The sequence below is a fragment of the Sminthopsis crassicaudata genome, chromosome 2, assembly GCF_048593235.1.
Source record: "Sminthopsis crassicaudata isolate SCR6 chromosome 2, ASM4859323v1, whole genome shotgun sequence".
NCBI lineage: Eukaryota > Metazoa > Chordata > Mammalia > Dasyuromorphia > Dasyuridae > Sminthopsis > Sminthopsis crassicaudata.
Window position 1 is genome coordinate 492,822,782 of NC_133618.1, and position 19,753 is coordinate 492,842,534.

The following is a 19,753-nucleotide window of genomic DNA, read 5'->3' on the forward strand; positions in this document are numbered from 1 at the left end:
TGAACTCACTATAATTATTAAAATTAATTGGATTCCCCCAAATATACAAGATATATTCCAAAACTAAATTCAACTGATTGTTGACATCCATATTGGTATTTTCTATAGCACTGTTTTCCTTTGTTGGCACAGGCAATTGAAAGAAGTATATGTTTCTCTTGATGATATCTCTGTTTTTGGTTCCCTTGTTACATTATGATTTCTGTGAGGTTAGGGACTGCATTTTTCCCCTTTAACATGTACCTGAAGATCCAAAAAGGCAATGAGTTATTATGGAAAGACTGAACTTAAAGGCTTGGATCTGAGTCTCAGCTTTGCCATTTCTAGCCATGTGACTAAGAAAATGTTTCATCACTCCTAGCTACAATCTCCTCATCAGTAAAAGGAAGATAATGATACCAACACCCCCTTCATCTCAGGATTGTGGCAAGAGAACATGAAATGCTTTAATGGGTCTGTAATCTCATCAATGTCGATACTTTCTCTAGTGATGTACATTGTACTCTATGTGCCTCCCTATCACTATTCTTGCCTATAAGACACTAAGAAGAACCCACCCAACTTTCTGGTGGCCTTTCTCTGATTCTCTTGAAATTATATAAGTATAAATGGTAAACATACAGTCTGTCTCTTCTCTTTATGTCACACTCAGTTTTTTTTTTTTTTTCCCCAATCATATATTTCGGGTTACGTGATTTGCCCAGGGTCACACAGCTAGGAAGTGTTAAGTGACTGTAGTCAGATTTGAACTCAGGTCCTCCTGACTTCAGGGCTGGTGCTCTATCCACTGCACCACCTAGCTGCCCCCCAATCACATATTTCTCAGATGACATCCTTTCTAACTCTTTCTAAATTCTTTATAGTTTCCTCATGTCCACCCTAAGCCTGTTGCCCTTTTTAGTTATCTTCAACTCAAATTCTTTGGCAGCTAAGCTGTTCCAAGATACTCAGCTTCCCTGAAAGAATAGGAATAGGAATAAAACTGGGACTTAAACCACAATCTTATTAGTATTGGGAATTTTCACCTGAAGAAACTTGATAGATATTAATAGAAGTAGGCACCTTTTTTGCAATATAATGTCTTAATGCCTACATCAGTGGTTCTAAATGGGGGCCATTGAATCGAACATTCTTGCCAACTACATATTGATTTAGAAAGCAACATGTTGACATTTTTTTTTGCTGTTGGTCTGACCATGAGGTTTTTAAAAAAAAAACATTGAAGTAGTTTGCCATTTCCTTCTCCACCTTTTTTGAAAAAACTTCGACAAACAGGGTTAGGTGACTTGCCAGGATCACACAGCTAGTAAGTATCTGAGGCCAGATGTGAATCCATGAAGAGGAGTCTCTCTGACTCTACAGCTGGCACTTTATCACAGTGTCACCATTATCCATCTTTATTGTATTTTATTTATTATGTAGTATATTTCCGAATTACATTTTAATCTGGATCAGACTACTCTCCTGCATGTTCAATACTGCATGCCTATAATATTGAGAAGTTAAATGACTTGCCCAGGATTGTGCAGCCAGGGTATATCAGACATGGAGATTTGAGTGGAACTTGAACCCGGATCTTCCTCTAGCCCCAATTGCTTGATGCTGAAAATGATGGGATTCTGTTCAGAAGAGAAGTCGGGGATCATTAGCAGCTCTTTGCAATGTCCTAAGGCATTCCTTCTTCCTCTTGTAGAGCTCTGAGCCTGGCTTATAGTCTGTTTATAACGTCTACTTTGGAGGCACGTACCAACGGATACGCTCTTTGGAGTGCCCAACTGAATATGGTTGTCTGGATCAGCTCAGAGACTTTGTCGCTAGGGATACTAAACATTACTGTATTGCTTTCCAGGCCACGAGGGTTCATACCTGCAGGTCCCCTGTCTTTCCCCACCATGGCAGGAGGCTGGGCAGACAGGTGTGCTATCCTATAGGATCATTATGGCTTATTGAAGGTCCATGTTTAGTAGCCTCAGGCCTGATCTGTGACAGCTCAATACCAAGACCCACAGCTAGTAAAGAATTGGAACTGAATTAGAACTGTGTAAATCTGAATTAGAACTCTCAGAGTTCTTCCGGCCTCCACGCCCTGTACCCTATGAACTGCACCACCCAGAGGCCTGAAAGCCACTGAATGCTCTTGCTATTGTGCACTCCATAAGCTATTCACAATCTGGAAAAAACTTTGCTTTGAGCATTGCTATTTTATTTCAGGGGAGACAGATGTGTAGAAAATGTCATACCAAATTACAAGGGGGAGATTTCTGGTTCAGTCTGCGTCTGGTTTTTCTGGGGATAGTTTATGTGGTCAGATCAAATTATCCCAAGTACTTCCAACATCTTGGCAAATAGGAATGGAGAGAAGGTCTTCCACCATATTTGCTAAATGTTCAGAGCTCATTGCTGCTGCTGGAGAGTTTTACTGTCAGCTAGTAGAATCTCTTGAAGCCAGAAGATCAGTTCCCATCTAGCAGGGTTGTGTGGAGAAGAGAGCAGATGAGATGTTTTGGCTTCAGGCACCTCCCAAAGCTAAAAGCATGGAGAGCCAGCTCAAAACAATTTGCCTTGTTTATTGATGTTACATCATAATCTGATGTAATGTTAAATGATCTGTGGAAAATGGGAGCAATTTAACCTGTGAAATGCTAGGTTAACCTGAAAAATAGTCTCAGCCTCTAATTGCAACACCAGACCAAGTCCCTGGCTTGCAGGTGGAAAGCTAGGATTGCCCATAGAGAGCTATGAAATTGGAATCCCCAAGGAAAACCAGCCAGGGAAGACTCATTTATATGAATCTGGAGTGTAGCTAAGCAGCATCAATCCTGAATCAAGTCCTGAAGCCTAAGACAGAAAGAAAGCAATATGACCCCTTCAGGGAAGTAACCTCCATTACCCCCAATGGTAGCCACTCCCTTCCCCTTATATCTGTGTCTATCAACCACATGTCAACCTGGATTAATCATGGCCCATCTGCCTCATCAGGCAAATCTTGAAAATAGCAACAAGGTCAGGGTCTCATCTCTAAGCATATCATGCCCAGTGATGATTTTATTAACTACCAACTTCGACTTAAGTGGCACAAAACACAAGGGAGAAGTCCCTGACAGCCAGTACCCACTGGAGCCAAGAGGATGAGCCAAAGCCGGACCTAAGCAGGCCCAGCAGCTGCTCATTTCAGCATCCTCTCTTAGACAGCTTTTCTTTCCCTGGGAGGTCTCACCTATGCTGGCCCTTCTCCCCACCAATCAGATTCTGTTATTTTCCTGGCAGTTTTTCTCTTGCCTTACTGCTGTTTGCAACACCTCCCAATTTAGTTTCATGTGTACATTTCATTATCATACTGTTTACTCCTTCTTCAAGTGCTTTAAAGAAAATGTTAAATTAGAGAAGATCTCAGACCAAACCTGGACACTGCTGGACACTTTCCCCAACACAAAATCCATTGCCTGTTTTCACCTGTGGCACTGTCCCACAGCATTGTCCAAAGAATAGAAGCCTAAATGTTGTAGAAGGAAAAGTGAGTGACTCCTCCTAGAGCCATTCCCCTTCTGTTGACCTCATGTTCCTCATCCGTAAATGAGAGGATTGGACCACAGGGCCTCTAAGACCCTTCCAGCCATGTCTATCAACTTATGAGATCTTTGTGTTTCAAACTTCACAGAAGACTGGGTACCCTGAATTTTCACATAACCCCAGTCTTCTTTCTCTATATGTTGCAAGATATTTCCTGCTAAGCAGTTTGAATTCACATAAAATACAATTAGTTTCTATAGCCTTTCACAAAATAGTGGAAGAACCTTCAGAATTCAGCTTGTCCGTTCCTCTGGCTCCCAGCCCAAGCTGTGTCCCTTCCTACCCTCACAGCCAATCTGTCTTCCCCATCCTTAGAGGTTTACAAAGAAGGCCCTTCCCTCTCCCTCTGTTCCAATTCTCTCTTCCAGTCTTTCACAAGGCTTAATTGAACTGAAATCCCTCCTGCACAATGCTACAATGAAGTCTTTTCTTTGTCTTCAGTACAGATGGCAAACATCTGGCTTTCAGCCTCCATGCCATGCTTCTTCTTTTACTTGAAGACTATTAGCCTGACTACACTGCTAATTGCCTTGCCACACTAACCTGTTAATGGACCTTTGAACCTGTCCATCCCCCACACTCACGGAATACTTCCCCTCCATGGTATTTACTTTTTTTTTAACCATTCCTCAAAGTCCTACATCTGTAAGAAGCCTTTCCTCTCCAGAATCCCTATGCATGGAGGGCTATATCAAGGGTTCTTCTTTTTTCTGTGTAATCTGACCCCCTTGAAAAACTGGGGAAACCTATAAATCCCTTTTCAGAATAATGTCTTAAATGAATAGCATAAAAAGCATAGGAATCCAATTTTATTGAAGCATAGTTATAAAAATAGGGGGAAATTTTCATAAGCCCTCTAAAATCATGGGGTAAGGCCCCAGGTTAAGAACACTTGGTCTATACCTTTTATTTGTTACTTAGCATATGTTTGCCTTATTTAAAACTATTCTCTGTTGTTCAATTGTTTTCAGTTGTGTCCAATATTTTGTGACCCTATTTAAGGTTTTCTTAGCAGAGATACTGGAATAGTTTGCCATTTTCTTCTCCAGCTCATTGTATAGTTGAGGAAACTGAAGCAAACAGGATTAAATGACTTAACCAGGGTCACATAGTTAGTAAATGTCTGAGGCCATATTTGAACTCAGGAAGTTGAGTCTTATTGATTCCAGACCCAATACTTACTGCATCACTTACTTGCCCAAATTATTCTTTACACTCCATTTACAACTTATTTATCCCTCCTTAAATGGAGTGCCCATGGTGTGAGTTCATAGATATTCTCACATTATTAAATATATACACAATCTGAATATTCATTGCAGAAGTTGTCATTCAGAGGATGTTCATTTTAAAATTGATTCCTTATTCCATCTCCCCTTGAATTTTCAAGTATTCCTTTATCTTGATTTTCTCAGAACCAGCTTTGACTTCTTCTCTTCTTATAGGGCAAAAGTAATGGCCCCATCCCCGTACAGGCATCAAATGGGCTTAAATACTGACTGCATCTGCCCTTAATTTCATTGGAACATGTAATCTGAAACAAATTCACTTGTTCCTGCAACTTCTTTCAACAGCTCTAGCTCCACTAAGGACAATGATCGGGGCAGAAGGAAATTGTTGTAATCATTTCAATTTTCCAGTAACCCAATATTAAAAAGCTCAATCCATCCATCCATTCCCAAGTTGAATTACTTAATCCATTCTACCCTTAGTATATCTGCTTTCCTCATGCAACGAGATACTAAGGAAAACTTTATTCTTTCCTTTTGACCTAATGTTTAGGACATTTGATTAAGTCAGGAAATCGTAACCTCTCTCATACAAGATAAGGTAGCACTCAAAATAATAACATTTCTACAACATCTTGAAATGTATAAAATGCTTTTCTCACACCAGTTCATTAAGTAGTACAGATGTTATCATCTGCAATTTACAGATAAAAAAAATTAGCCTCATAGGTGTTAAGTAAGTTTACTCAAATTCATAGGCTAGTAAATGTCAAAAGCCAGGATTTTGAGCACAGATTCATAATTCTTTTCTCTATATCATGTTGTCTTCTGATGTCATTGAGTCACAAGGATTAGACAATCTTATAAATTTGACCTGACAGCTGTTACTGAAGCTTTGTAGGATGAAACCCATGATTGGAATGTATGGATGGGTTCATCTTATTCAACAGAAATAAGTTAGGTAAAAGGGAGATGAGCAGTACTGATTTCAGAAGGTATAATTACACAAACAAATCCAAGAACCAAAGTAGGGTAAGTAGGATAGAAAGCATTTGGGTGAAGACAGGGAGAAACAGAAGCAATTTTGATAGGACTATCTTACTGACCATCTGAACAGAAAGAGGAAATAGATGAGAGGCTTGGCAAATGGATCACAAGCCTGATGTGGAAATAAGATATAGTAGTAATGGTGGACTCATCAACTGGTGAACTCTCTCTGATAGAAGCAGAATAGCTAATGATTTCTTGCCTTGATGACAACTTTCTCCTTCAAAAAATGGAAGACTCAACAAAATGAAAAATTCTATTTAATCTTGATCTCATTCTGCAAGGGAGAGCAAAAGAGAGAGAGAGAGAGAGAGAGAGAGAGAGAGAGAGAGAGAGAGAGAGACAGAGACAGAGACAGAGAGACAGAGAGAGAGAGAGAGAGAGAGAGAGAGAGAGAGAGAGAGAGAGAGAGAGAGACAGAGAGAGAGAGAGAGAGAGAGAGAGAGACGAGAACCTAGTGGGGAAATTAGGTATAATGATCTGTCATGTACCTTAGGTTTGGAGGAAATAGATTTCAAAAGATTCTAATATCAATGAGCTAAGAATGGACTAAAGTTCCACAAGTCAGCCTAGGAAGATAGAAAATTCAAGAATGAAATGCTGAAGATAGTTCTGATGAGGGTAAAAAATGATGCTTTTCTTTAAAAAAAAAAAACTGATATGGAAGGACATAATACTCATCTATAAACTTGAGTTTTTAAAAGACACGTCCAGATTCCCTCCCTTCTTCCAGAAGAAGGTGGAAGCCAGGGAAAGTAACTGAAAATGAATGTCCTTCAGCCATCAATAGCATGACAGTCTTGTAAAAACTCTATCAGAAGTGCTATAGCTCAGATTGGTTAGGAAAACCAAGGATAAATTAGAGTTGTTTGTTGGTATTGAATTACATTGGAGGAATGAGAGGAATAAAAAAAAACCCACCTGTGTAGGGTGGATGAAATGACAATAATTCACAACAGAAAGGAGGCAGAATTGTGATTTTTTTATTCTTTTTTTCTGCCAAAAAATGATCTTTGAATTGCAAAGGACAAAAATGGCTAAGAAGTACTTGATCACCAAGATAAATAAGGCAATTTTTTTGTCTTCAATTAACTGAAATCACTTGTCCCAGATAAGCTTCATTCTCTGGTAATGAAGACCCGAAAAATATGGCCGCTAAGCCTCTATCAGTGATTTGTGAAAGACAGGAAATTATGGGAGAGGTACCATAAGATTGGAGAATGGCAAATATTGTGATTTTTTTTAATGGAGAAAACTAGTCTCTAATCATAGACCAGTAAGCTTTACTTTAATTTCTTGGAGTAGGAGGGGGATAGCAGGGAATCAAGAGGAGGAATCATTAAAAAGATGGTTGGTGAACACCCCCAAAATGAAGCAGTTATTACAAAAAGTCAGCTTCTTCAATAAGTTTTTATACTAAGTTTTTATTTCCTTTTTTGATAAAGTTAATAAACCTGTAGATCATGGCACAGCCTGGGATACCATTTACCTAGATTTTAGCAAAGCATTTCATAAGTATCTCATATTCTTCTTTCTTGTCTATAAGATGGAGAGATGAGAACTAGGCCATAATAAGAGTTAGGTAAATGGATTTGGAATTTAGTAACAGGCTATGTTTTTTGGCAGGAAATCTTCAGAGAATAGCACAAGAATCTGCATTTGGCCCAACGCTGGTTAACATTCTTACAAATTATTTGGACAGACTATTTGCTTATCTGATTTGCATAGGACAAAAACCTAACAAGGATAACTAATATCCCAAAGAATATCCCAAGAATCCAAAAAGTCTTCCAGAGAAGCCAAAATTCAGTAGGAATAAATGTAAGTCTTAAATAAAATAAAGTCTTATCTTTTTATTCAAAAAATTAACTTAAAAAATATTTGTGTTTTTTAGTGGACTGCAAGGTCAGTATAAGTCAACATTGTGGAGTAATAGCTGGAGAAAAGATATTAAGCTGCTTTGAAAAGCAGCATTACTTCCAAGTAATGATTAGACGAGATAGTCTCTGAAGTTCCCTCCAAATCTGATGTTCTGTGATTTTAAAGTCCTGAATTACAGCATAATTATCACTTTAGAGGGATTACTTGACAACAGATAAGAATAAGAATGGGACACTGGGAGAGGGAAACACTGGGTATATGAGGAAAGGACAATGTGAGGATTAGGAAAGAGGAAAGGATAAAAGATGGAACCAAATCTTCCTTGGCTACATATTGCTTAGAGATAAAAAACAAACTCTTCAGAAAGACATTTAAGACCATTTGCAAGGTAGGTGGCTCCCACCTATTATTTAGACTAATCTCATATTATTTTCCTTCATACACTCTACCAACAGCCAGACTATCTGCTAGCTATTCCTCAAAATTGAGAATCTATCTCCCTATCTCTTTACCTTTGCCCTGGTCATTCTTCATGCCCAAAATGTAATCCCATCTTACCTCTCCATCTTGAATCCTTAGCATCCTTGAAGGCTCAATTCCCATGGAATGTTCTTGATCTCTTCAGTTGTCATTCTTCCTTTCTTTCTCAAATGATCATATACTTATTGTTCCAATGATGTGATAGAGCTTCTTGAGGACAAGAACTAGTCCACTTATTTTTCTTTGCCTCCCCAGGCTAGTAGAGGACCTTTTAAATAGTAAGTAATATTGGTTTGTTGAACTGAATTGGATTTCAGTTACCTCATCTGTAAAATAAGGAGATTGTCCTAAGTGATTTTGAAAACCACTTGCAACTGTGCTATGACTCTTAAAGACACAGGTAATTATAAGGTCATCAGTTTAGAACTAGAAGGGATCTTAAAAATCCCTCATTTTATAGATAAAGAAATTGAGACCCAAAGAAAATGAATGATTTTCTCAAGTCCACCCAGATAAGTGGAAGAGTAAGGATTTTAATCTACAACTTTTGATTTCACATCCAATGTTCTTTCTACCCTATTATGCATTTTTTAGTAAAGCACAACATGCTTACAAGTTGAGAGGAGCAAAAGACAATAAGAACAAGCTAATGGACCCCAATTCCTTTGGTGACTTGTTTTCCATAGAAAATCTGACTCATAAGAGAGTACAACTCTAAAACATAATTCTTGGTAGAAGGGGAAAAAATAGCTTTGGAAATCCAAGGCAGAAGTATCATACAGAAAAATACCTTCATACCAGTTTGGTTAAACATTAGAAGAAAATGTCAGATGGGAGTCCAGAAAAAATGGACTTGCTCAGCAATTTTACCATAAGAGCAATCTCTGAAAATCTGAATATGATCACTATGTTTTGTTTGGCTTCTGGGCTTCTGTTGTCTGCTTCAAATAGTTCCTTCCTAATGACTTCCATGTTCTAATTTTCATATTCATGTTCAAAATAAAATATTCAGATCTATAAACTAAGTTCAATTTTGTTTTCCACTTTAGCTCCCTATTCTCCTGACTTTCTGACTTTATTACCAAGAACAATCTCCAGTGAAACTTAGTTTGTGAGTGGGCTTTTGATTTTTTTTCTCTGAAATATGTAGAATTGAATGGTATTTCACTGACTTTGTAGCTCAATAAGAACATGGTGAATTTCTTCAACCATAAATAGGCAAGTATAACTTGAGTGACCTTTAAATTCCCTTCCAATACTAAAATTATATGAGTCTATTATTCCATATCTAGGATGCAGAAAACAAATGTGGCTTGGGGGGAGAGGGAGGTGGTAACAATGACTAATATATCATAGAACTATCCAAATATGCAAGCTGTCTGAATGGAACTGCATTTCAGCTCTCTCTAGCAGTGTTTGGACCTTAGAGATACATATTACTTGGCTAATCTTCCTATATTTTATAGTACCTGAAAATTCAGTATTTTAAGTGAACAAAAATTCCCTCAAATTATTTTCTGTTATGACTCGCATGTTTCCACAAGGCTTTGGGTATCCAAGTTTTTGCATTCCTTTTAAAATACAGAAGACAGTTTAAAATGGAGCATGATAATGCAATGATGCTTCACCTTATGCCATGAGTACACAATAGTATTAGATACCCCCAATGAATAATTAGCTTTCCATCACAGTTTTCTCCATGCCTCCCTTCCATATCATGTTATATATTTCAGGGATATTATATGGGTAATTGTGCTCTACTGTAATGCCTTCAATCATTGCAGGGTATATAATGGTATTACATTAAATTTCACTGGTGGTGTCTGCCTGAAATCTTGTTTTTTCACATTCCAGTCTCTCTAGATTTGTTCAAACTAAAAGGAAGGAGTCTTCCTTGATTGTGAATGGGGTGGAGCCTTGCTAACACAGCAGATTGATAGCACTGCCAGGGAAGAAGAGAGAAGGGGCCCCAGCTTTGAAGGAGAAAAGAAAAGAATAAGGTGACAAGTGGAATAGTTGTATCTTTCCTTTTTAATTTTCTGCCTTCCTTGAATGTTATTGGAGGTATTTCTGAGCCACTGGGTTCACTGCCCTTTGTTGGATTTCTCTACCATTGTCCCCAGGTGTCTGCCAGACTCCAAGGCCTTCCAGTTTGTTCAGATTCTTCGGGCCTACATGCACACTTCAGCCTTCTATTCCTTTAAGGCCACTGAAGAGAAAAGTTGAATTGTTTTTTTGTTTGTTTGTTTTTGTTTTGTTTTTAAAGGAAGTAATTATGACTACGTTTGGGCCTTAGGGTCCTGCTCCTGATGTGCATAAATGAGTGAATGAAAGAATGAATAAGCATTTATTTAGAGCTTTCCACAAGCCAGGCCCATAACCAGAGCCTAAGTTTGCTTCCAAGTCTAGCTTCCTATTCTCCTTCTCTCTTAATGGGAGTACAGTGCATACAGCATCAGGCTTGGAGTCAGGAAGACTCATCTTCATGAGTTCAAATTTGACCTCAGACACTTTTGAGCTGGGTGACTCTGGACCGGTCGGTCAACCCAGTTTGCCTCAGTTTCCTGACCTGTAAAATGGAGGGGGAAATGGCAAACCAGTATCTGCCAAGAAAACCCCAGATGCACAGTCAGTCAGGACTGAGTGACTCAACAGCAGCAGCAACACACCACTATGTCAAAGCAAAGACAGTCCCACCTCTCAGGGAACTTCTTTCCAATCGGGGAAGACGATATGAAGGGGAGTTGGTGAGTCTAGGACAAAGAAGCTAGCTAGAAAGAGCGATGGCTGGGGGGCGCTGCCCAGGAATCATCTGTTGACCTGATTTCTCCTGCCAAGTGGGAGAAGCCAGGCCAGATTCCAGGTAGATGGGAGATCACCTACTTGACGTCATGGTCCTCTTCAAGAACAAAGCACAAAATAACAAACTAGCTGGTTGTGATTGGACATAGCATTTCATTCATTCGGTGATTATTTGTTAAGGCCATGACTTAAGAGAAAATGCCTTGTAATTTCACAATTCTGTAATGAGTTAAGTTTGTTTTCTCTTATTTAACTTAGTCACTAATTACCTCCTTTAAAAAAAAAAAAACCACTCAATTTTTCTCTTCAATGGCCTTAAAGGAATAGGAGGCTGAAGTGTGCATATAGGCCCAGAGAATCTGAAAAAACTGGAAGGCCTTAAAGTCTGGCGGACACCTGGAGACAATGGTAGAGAGATCCAGCAAAGAGCTATGAACCCAGTGGCTCAGAAGTACCAGCCAATGACATTCAAGTAAGGCAGAGAATGAAAAAGGAAGAAAAACCCGGATTGTTTTTTTGGCATGCAGTTGTTATATTTCAGGGATCTTATATGGGTAATTGTCCTCCACTTTAATGCCTTCAATCATTGCAGGGTACATAATGGTATTACATTAAATTTCACTGGTGGTGTCTGTCTGGAATCTTGTTTTTTCACACTCTAGTTTCTCTCATTTTGTTCAAACTAAAATGCTGCAGCCCTAAGTATATTCAAAAGTAAATCCAAATTACCAGCCTAATTTGCCTCACAGAAAATAGATGGGTATGGAAAGTGAGGTTACAGTGGAAATGAGTCTTTTGCTAGATTAAGGAGGTAACAAACTTCTGCTGTCTTGGAACAGGTTTGCTTACAGTAAGTAGAAGTATTTGCTATGCAATGGCCATCTCCTAAAATGCAGTCTATATCAGAGGAAACCTTAGCAAAGATTCCTTAAAGACGTAGAATGGTGATGTGAGGGTGAAGAAAGCAAAAAGATTAACACTAACTATTCCAAACTGACGACCTAGCCATCTGGTGCTTTATCAGGGACCATATAAGGTTCTATATATATATTTGCAGCAATGGTCCTGCTCTTTAAATGCATGTACATACAGACACACACACACACACACACACACACACACACACACACACACAAACACACTTGCCCTAAGTTCCCACCTCCTCAGCATAGGCACTGGGGTACAGGTCCTGAGTACTAGGCAAGCCAAACAATTGACAACTCTCCCATCATTCCTTCTTAGGCCCACTCTAAAACGCAAGAACAGGAAATAGCTAAGTGTGGTTCAAAGAAGAGAACACTGGACAGTCAGGAAAACCTGAATTCAAATCTGGCTTCAGACTCTTGCTAGCTGTACTACTTCAGCTTCCTCATTTGTAAAAATGGAGATAATAATAGTATTTATCTGCTAGAGTTGTTTTCATGATTAAATAAGATAATATTTGTAAAGTCCTTGCAAAGCTTAAAATGTTTTATATGTGTGTGTGTGTATACACACACACACACACATATATGAACAGTTATATATAGATAAGTGCTATATGTAAATGCTAGCTATGAGAACAAGTTTCAAATGCAAAGCATCAGCACCTCATTTGAGTATTAAGTGAGAAGAGAAGAGCTGCAGGGAAGGAGCCCAAACCCAAGCACATTTTTTTTTAAAGTGGTTTGAGCAAGTACAAAGTCCTACTGTGTTTTATTCTTTGATCTACTTAATCCTATCTCATATAGTGCCTGAAATTATACATTTGGTCAAAGGAGAGAATTAAAAATTCATATGAGAGGCCATTCACAAATACCTTCTCCTTTTCTCCCCACAAACTGAGGGAATTGTATTTAAGCAATTGTGAACATGGCATTGGTCAAAGAGGCCATTTTTTTAAAGTGATGTTCTTCCTAAAACTCCACCAAAATCAGAGGCATAAACTTATTTATTTATTATTACAGCTTTTTATTGACAAAACATATGCATGGGTAATATTTTTAACATTGACCCTTGCAAAAACTTCTGTTCCAACTTTTCCCCTCCTTCCCTCCACCCCTTCCCCAGATGGCAAGTAGTCCCGTACATATTAAATATGTTAAAGTATATGTTAAATACAATATATGTATACATATTTATACAGTTGTTTTGCTACACAAGAAAAATCAGATTTAGAAAGAAGGTAAAAATAATCTGGGAAGAAAAACAAAAATGTAAGCAAACAATAACAGAAAGAATGTAAATGCTATGTTGTGGTCCACATTCATTTCTCAATATTCTTTCACTGGCTGTAGCTGGTTCTGTTCATTACAGATCATTTGTAACTGATCTGAATCCTCCCATTGTTGAAGACAGAGGGGGATAAATTTAAATTAGCATAAGGCAGTTTGAACAAGTCTAGAAATAAAATTTTTGAAACATGATTAGGGTTTTGAAATGTAGTTTCAAAAGATTTTTAAAACTTTTTCAAAATGTTAGTATTTTTAAAAGTCCAATAGGGCCAAGCTCTTTGCCTTGAGACACCATATCATAAGAGAGACTGAGATAGTTCTGGCTAAGAATGTCAGTCATGGATATTTTAATATCTGTTGTTTTCTGCCTAACATAGTACTACATCTACGTAGTCATAGATACACAAAAATAGACAGTTAAATGTCCATCTCTAAATCCTATGCTCTTTTATGATAAATAGAATTATAGGATCATAGTTTTATAGCTAGAAGACCATCATCAACTATCTCTTCTAACTCCCTTAATTTACAGATGAAGAAACAGTGTCTCAGGAAGGTTGAGTAATTAGTCTGATGTCACAAAGGTAGCAAGTTCAAGAGGTGGATTTGAACTCAAATTTCTAATTTCAGAAGTCTTTTTAGTCTGGTCCTGGGATGTAGCATAATGAAGAGAGCTAGCCTCTAGGAGTCAGAAGACTTGGATTGTCGTTAACCAGAAGTCAAGCAAACTATGTAAGCTGTTATGGACCTCAATTTACCATGTGTCAAACAGGAATAATGTCATGTTCCCTATCTGTCCTTTAGAACACATGTAAAGCTCAAATAACAGGGAATGGGAATGCGGAATAAACATTCAATGGCACCTATTATGTGCTAGTACTTTTAAGATATGTCAGTGGATCCTCAGAATTACCTTAAGAGATGGATGCTATTATTATCACCATTTTACAGTTGAGAAAACTGAGGCACACAGGTTAATAACTTGTCCAGGATCATACAAGTATTTTCTGAGGTCAAATTTGAACTCAGAACTTCTTGCTCAGAGCTCCGTACTCTACCCACTGGGCCACTTAGATATTATGACAGCCATGAGATGTTTTGGGAAAAAATAACAATGCTTTGCACACAATTGATGCTTAATCAATATTTGATGAATCAAATTAAATAAAATTCTATGTAGCCATAAGGGAGTAACTTTCATAAAGACAGGTGCTTAGAATGAAAGATGGTAGCTGAGAAGTCTGAATAATGCTTGTTCCAGTCTCTTCATCTGCAAAATGAAGATACCACTTACATCCCAGGTTGCTATAAGGATCAAATGAGTAAATATATGTAAAAATTTATAAACCTTAAAGTACAGCATACACACAGGCTGTTATTGCTGCTGTTGTCACTGTGCTGTTGTGGATATTGTTGTAAGAGGGTGGGAACCAGGAAAGCTCAAAAAAGGCATAGCTGGGAAGGGAGCCAGCTGATGTTGCAGAGAGTCGACTATCCAGGGCAGGGGTTTCTAATATGGTGGAGTTCCTCTGGGTGTGTCAAGGATCTTACAGCACTCAACTCCTTCAGTAGGAAGCCAGTGACCCAATCTAAGCAAGTCTCCTTTCTGTCCCTTTTGTGTTGACAACTTAAATGTTCAATAAGCCCAGTTACCACAAAGAATAGTGATAATGTTCCCTGCCCTAGCGAGGACAGTGGTTTTGCTCCAAGTTGCCCCCTAAAAATCCCCCTTCAGTGTTTATGAAGGCACAACAGCTGATTAGCATCTCCATAGCACTCTAGGAGAGGAGCCTCCGATATGATAGCCAGGGCAGTGAGGTTGTGTAGCAACTCTCTGATGAGTCCCTTCCAACTCTCTCTAGAGCTCAGTAATTGGCTTGTTTCAACCAGACTAAATTATGTTGTCCCTGGAGAAGTAGTTTGGGGGCAGCTTGGTGGCACAGTAATAGTGTACTGACAGGTAAGTCAGAAGGACCTGAGTTCAGATCTAGCCTCAGACACTTACTAGCTGTATAACCATGGGCAAATCACTTAATTCCTGTTAGAGATAGAGGGAGAGGAAGAAAGGGAGGGAGAGAGGAGAGGGAAGGGAGGGGAGGGAGGGAAGAAGGAAGAGGAGGGAAGGAAAGAAGAAGAAAGAGGAGGGAAGGAGGGAGGAGAGGGAAGGAAGAAAGAAAGGGAGGGAGGAAGGGAGGAAGGAAGGGAGAGAAGGAAGGAAGGAAGAAAAAAAAGAGGGAGGGAGGAAGAAGGAAAAAAGTCTATGTGTGCATACCGTCTTTTTGATCCTTTGTAAATGATTTAAACTCTCAGGCATCTCTATAAGACTATAAATTTCCTCTTAAGTAGTATCCTGTGTCTCGGATCTGGACCCTTTCCTCCCTACAAAAATGCTTTCCTAACATGGGGTTAATTGAAAGAAAAACAATATCTATGTGTTCTGAACAAATACTGAAAAAGAGGCTTCTGTCCATAACCAGAAATAACAATTAGCAAATCAGTTGATGGTCTTGTTTCTCTTTTTACTCACAACAACAGTAACTGGTTTATTTCAAATAAAATGTCCTAAATTCTATTAAAATTGCTGATTCACCTAGACTGAACAAGCATTGCTTAAAAATCTCCTATGTTCCAGGTGCTGACCCTATAAAGATAAAACTGAAAGTGACATCTTCCCTCAAGGAGCTTCCATTCTATAGGAATATGATGTCTTTTTCTTGGGTTCAAAGAAGCAGTTACACAAGTACAGAAGAGGGGAGTTAGAGCTTGACAATAGAAGTGTGAGCATTTTGGAGGATTATAAGGTCAACAGTGTGATGCAAGAACACTTACTCCCCCCCCCAAAAAAAAAAAATTAATTATCCAAACTGCAGTAAGAGGAGCATAGTGGTCAAAACAAGGAAGATTACAATGTTACTGTAGTATGGCAAATTACATAGTGTTACATTTTATTACATTTTACTCTAGATACATTTTATTCTAGATGTCACACTTGTTATTATAAAGTGTTTCTGAATTTCCATAGTTTTTCACCTTATAGCAGGTGAACCTTATAGCTTATTCACCAATAAGCACTTTTATTAAATCAGCACCTGTAATTACAGCATAAGGCTTTGTTAAACTAGCAAAAAATGCATGTACTTTTGACAAAATTAATTTACAAATATGGCTCCCATTAATGCATTTTTTATTGTTCTCTTCCAAAAGGAGAATATGAGTGTTTATATATATTCACATGTGTATGTGTGTACATATATATTTCTCATATGTATATATATATATAAAATATAAATATATGTATATATGTACATTTTTGTATTGTGGGGGGGGACTGACTTTTTCTTTGCTAATTACAGAAGAGATATTCCTTCACTGAAGTATTGTAGAAACTTCTATAGTTAGCAGCTTTGTACCTAAGAAAGACCTTTTATTTAACCAACTTATAATTTCTGGAAATGTATTGAGTGTTGACCTTGGGGTCAGGAAGACCCAAGTTTTCCCCTTCCCCACTCAACATATACTAACTGTGGGTGAGTTGCCCAATCTAGGTAACTGTGTAGGACATATGTAAATTGCTGGAAAAGTACCAATTTGCTTCAGTGTAAGGAATTTCTTCATCCAGGACTTCCTATACTAATGAAATCATAGATTCAGGAATTGTTCCTTCTGGTATTTATTTGATTGTCATGGAGAATTTTCCATAGAATCTACTATCAGGCAGTGGTCAGGAGGGAGAAAGCCTTATACCCCGAAGAAAAAGAAACCAAAACAATCAAAGCACATTTCGAGTGGTGGATTTTCCTAAGCATACTCCTCGGATATTAGAACATACTTGCTGTTGATGGTGAATAAATGAGTATGTGTGAAATATGGTGCCGAGCCTTCCCGCCTCCCTTCCTCCTGGTGCCTTTGCATATGGCATTTTCCACTGGGTAGACAGATCTTTAAGGTCTTAAGAAAAAAAAAAGGATCACACCTCCCACTTTTTAATATGGCTTGGGATCATATTTTCCTACTTTTACCCTCAAACCCTATAGGGGCCTTAGTAGATTAGATACTACTAATACAAAATCCACACTAATTTGGAAACAGGCTGGTGCAGCAAAGTTTATATTGAACTAAGATTTTATTTTACCTGATACCATTCACTATAGAAGAGTGAATAGAACAGGATATCTCATGTTAGATGTACTAACTAGCTGTGGAGCTTTGGGTAACCACCTTCCCCTGTTTGGGTCTTCTTTTCTTCCTCTGTAAAATGATGAGATTGCATTCAGATACCCCTTCTAGTTTTAAAGTTTTATAGTCTTCCAACTCTGCCATTCTGTGCTATAAGGCCCTTTCAGCTAAAACATTCCATGTTCTATAATCCCTTTACGTTCTGACAATGTTGGTTCTATTCTCTAATTTATGTTCCTTTTATATCCAGCATCTCTGTTTTCTAAGTCAGGAGTATCAAGGTCAAATAGAAATGGATCCCTGCAAATAACATATTAACTTAGAAAAACACAAATTAACATGATTTATCTTGTACTATATTTATATTTCTTTTGTTAATCTTTTCCCACTTATATTTTCATCTGGTTCAGGCCATACACTGGAGTTTTACAAATTCAAAGTCTCTTCTGGCTCTATGCTTTTATTATTCTATGATATTATTTCAACTGAGGAATATTCTTATGACATGTGATGTATTTGGGGTTTTTTTTAGGATTATTCATGAAGATGGTTTCTCCGGAGAAGATGTGAAGCAGTATAAGCCTGTGGTCTATAGCAACACTATCCAATCCCTGGCAGCTATTGTCCGTGCCATGGACACCTTGGGCATTGAATATGGTGACAAGGAACGAAGGGTAGGTCAATATTCTGATTGAGACAGTGGACTGAATGACTCCTCTCTTTATTACTCTGCTTTCTCCTTTTTTTAAAACACCAGACTGCCTGGAATGAATGACTGTGGATTATGCCGCATAAGAGAAGGCATATTTACACAACCTAAGCAAATATATCCAACTGACTTGGTAAATAGAATAGAAAAAAGGCTGTAGACTGAAGAGGTAGGCACAGCCTTAAGAAGGAGCTTTTTAGTCAAGGCAGTTGGAATGCCAGATTCCTTCTGCAGATAAGAAATGTCTGCTGATCTATACACTATGCAGAAGCTAAGCACTATTAACACTGCAGTAATACCTAATAGATGAAAATTAAGAAAAAGGCATCATCCAGTAAGTCAATATGCATTTATTAAGTACCTACTAAGTGCCAGGCCAAAGAGAGTTCTTACTGGGGGTAAGGGAGGGGATTGCATTTAAAATTGATCTCTTCCTTCTCCCCCACAAAAAAAAAAAAAAAAAAGAGGTATTTTTAGCCACTCTCAGTTGAGTGGAGGGATATTCCTGACAGTTGTCTAAGGAGTTTTCTCCTCCCCTATAGGAAGGCCATGTCATAGAACAGGGACTGATTTTAAGGTCTGTTTCTAGGTACCCATTTAGTGGTGAATTGAGTAAATATATAAAAGGCAGCTTGTTTGCAAACATTTGAATTAACCACAGGACTGAATTATACTCAACCACTCAGGTGACACTAAAAAAAGAGAGACAGAGAGAGACAGAAAGAGAGCAAGCAGAGAATATGCCTTTTTTCCTAGTCAGCACTGAAAAAACAACTCCAGGGAACTCTTTCCCTGAGCAGCTTTTTCCTTCTCCTACAGGGATTCTAAATCTCAATTATATTTTCAAGTATGACTTATTGTATTGAAATTGTGTATTAATGGGGATCTCAGAGCACAATGGCAGCTGGGTATGGATGACTTAGAATTGGACATAATCTGTTGATTACTCGGAGCTCAGTTTGAATGTTGCATGTATCTTGAAATTGCCAAAATCCATGCACATTGGGTGGTGTGAGGAGCAGACTGGAGCAAACATTCATCTTCTGTGTCTGATAAATAGTCTGTGACAGATGGCTTTAAATGTAGAAATTTAATTTTTATGCACAAAGTCCTGATTCCACAGAGATAACCCATCAGGATCAAAACCCCAGTTTTGCCAACTAAGGGAGAGGAATCAGGATTGATTGATGGGTTATTGAGATTCAGGAGAATCACCAAAGGTTCTTGCTATTCCTACTACTACAGAGAAGGGCAGAGAAAACATATTGTTTCTGTGTAGAGAAGCCATCTAATGCCTCACCACTGGACTTGAATGGTCATGAATTTTGTTCTACTCTTCGTTAAAAGTAGAGAGGGAGGAGTGTAATAATAAGCAGAATGAATTTCCTCTTCCCCTCTAGGGTTTCCAACATAGTCCAAGAATAAGTAAATCACCATGCAATCATCCAATATTTATTGAACATCTTGCTACTTCCTCTACACAGTAAAAATAATACCTTTACATTTATATGGTTCTCCATTTTGCAAAATGTTTTATTTCTTCCTTTCCTTACTATGATTCTCCAACTTTCCTATGAAGCAAGCATGGCCTTCCAAAGAACACACCTAGATTCCCCCTCTCCTTGCCTTTTGTTCTTGTTCCTAGA

At 38.2% G+C, this 19,753-nt stretch overlaps 1 protein-coding gene across 2 annotated transcripts in view; it reads left to right on the forward strand.

The window, feature by feature from the left end:
- Positions 1 to 19,753, forward strand: part of GNAO1 (G protein subunit alpha o1) — a 242,860-nt gene that overhangs the window by 78,928 nt on the left and 144,179 nt on the right. For both annotated transcript variants that reach the window (XM_074293463.1, XM_074293462.1), the window contains exon 3: positions 17,931 to 18,072. In XM_074293463.1, coding sequence (XP_074149564.1) covers positions 17,931 to 18,072 — 142 coding nt within the window. The remainder of the gene's footprint in view (positions 1 to 17,930; positions 18,073 to 19,753) is intronic.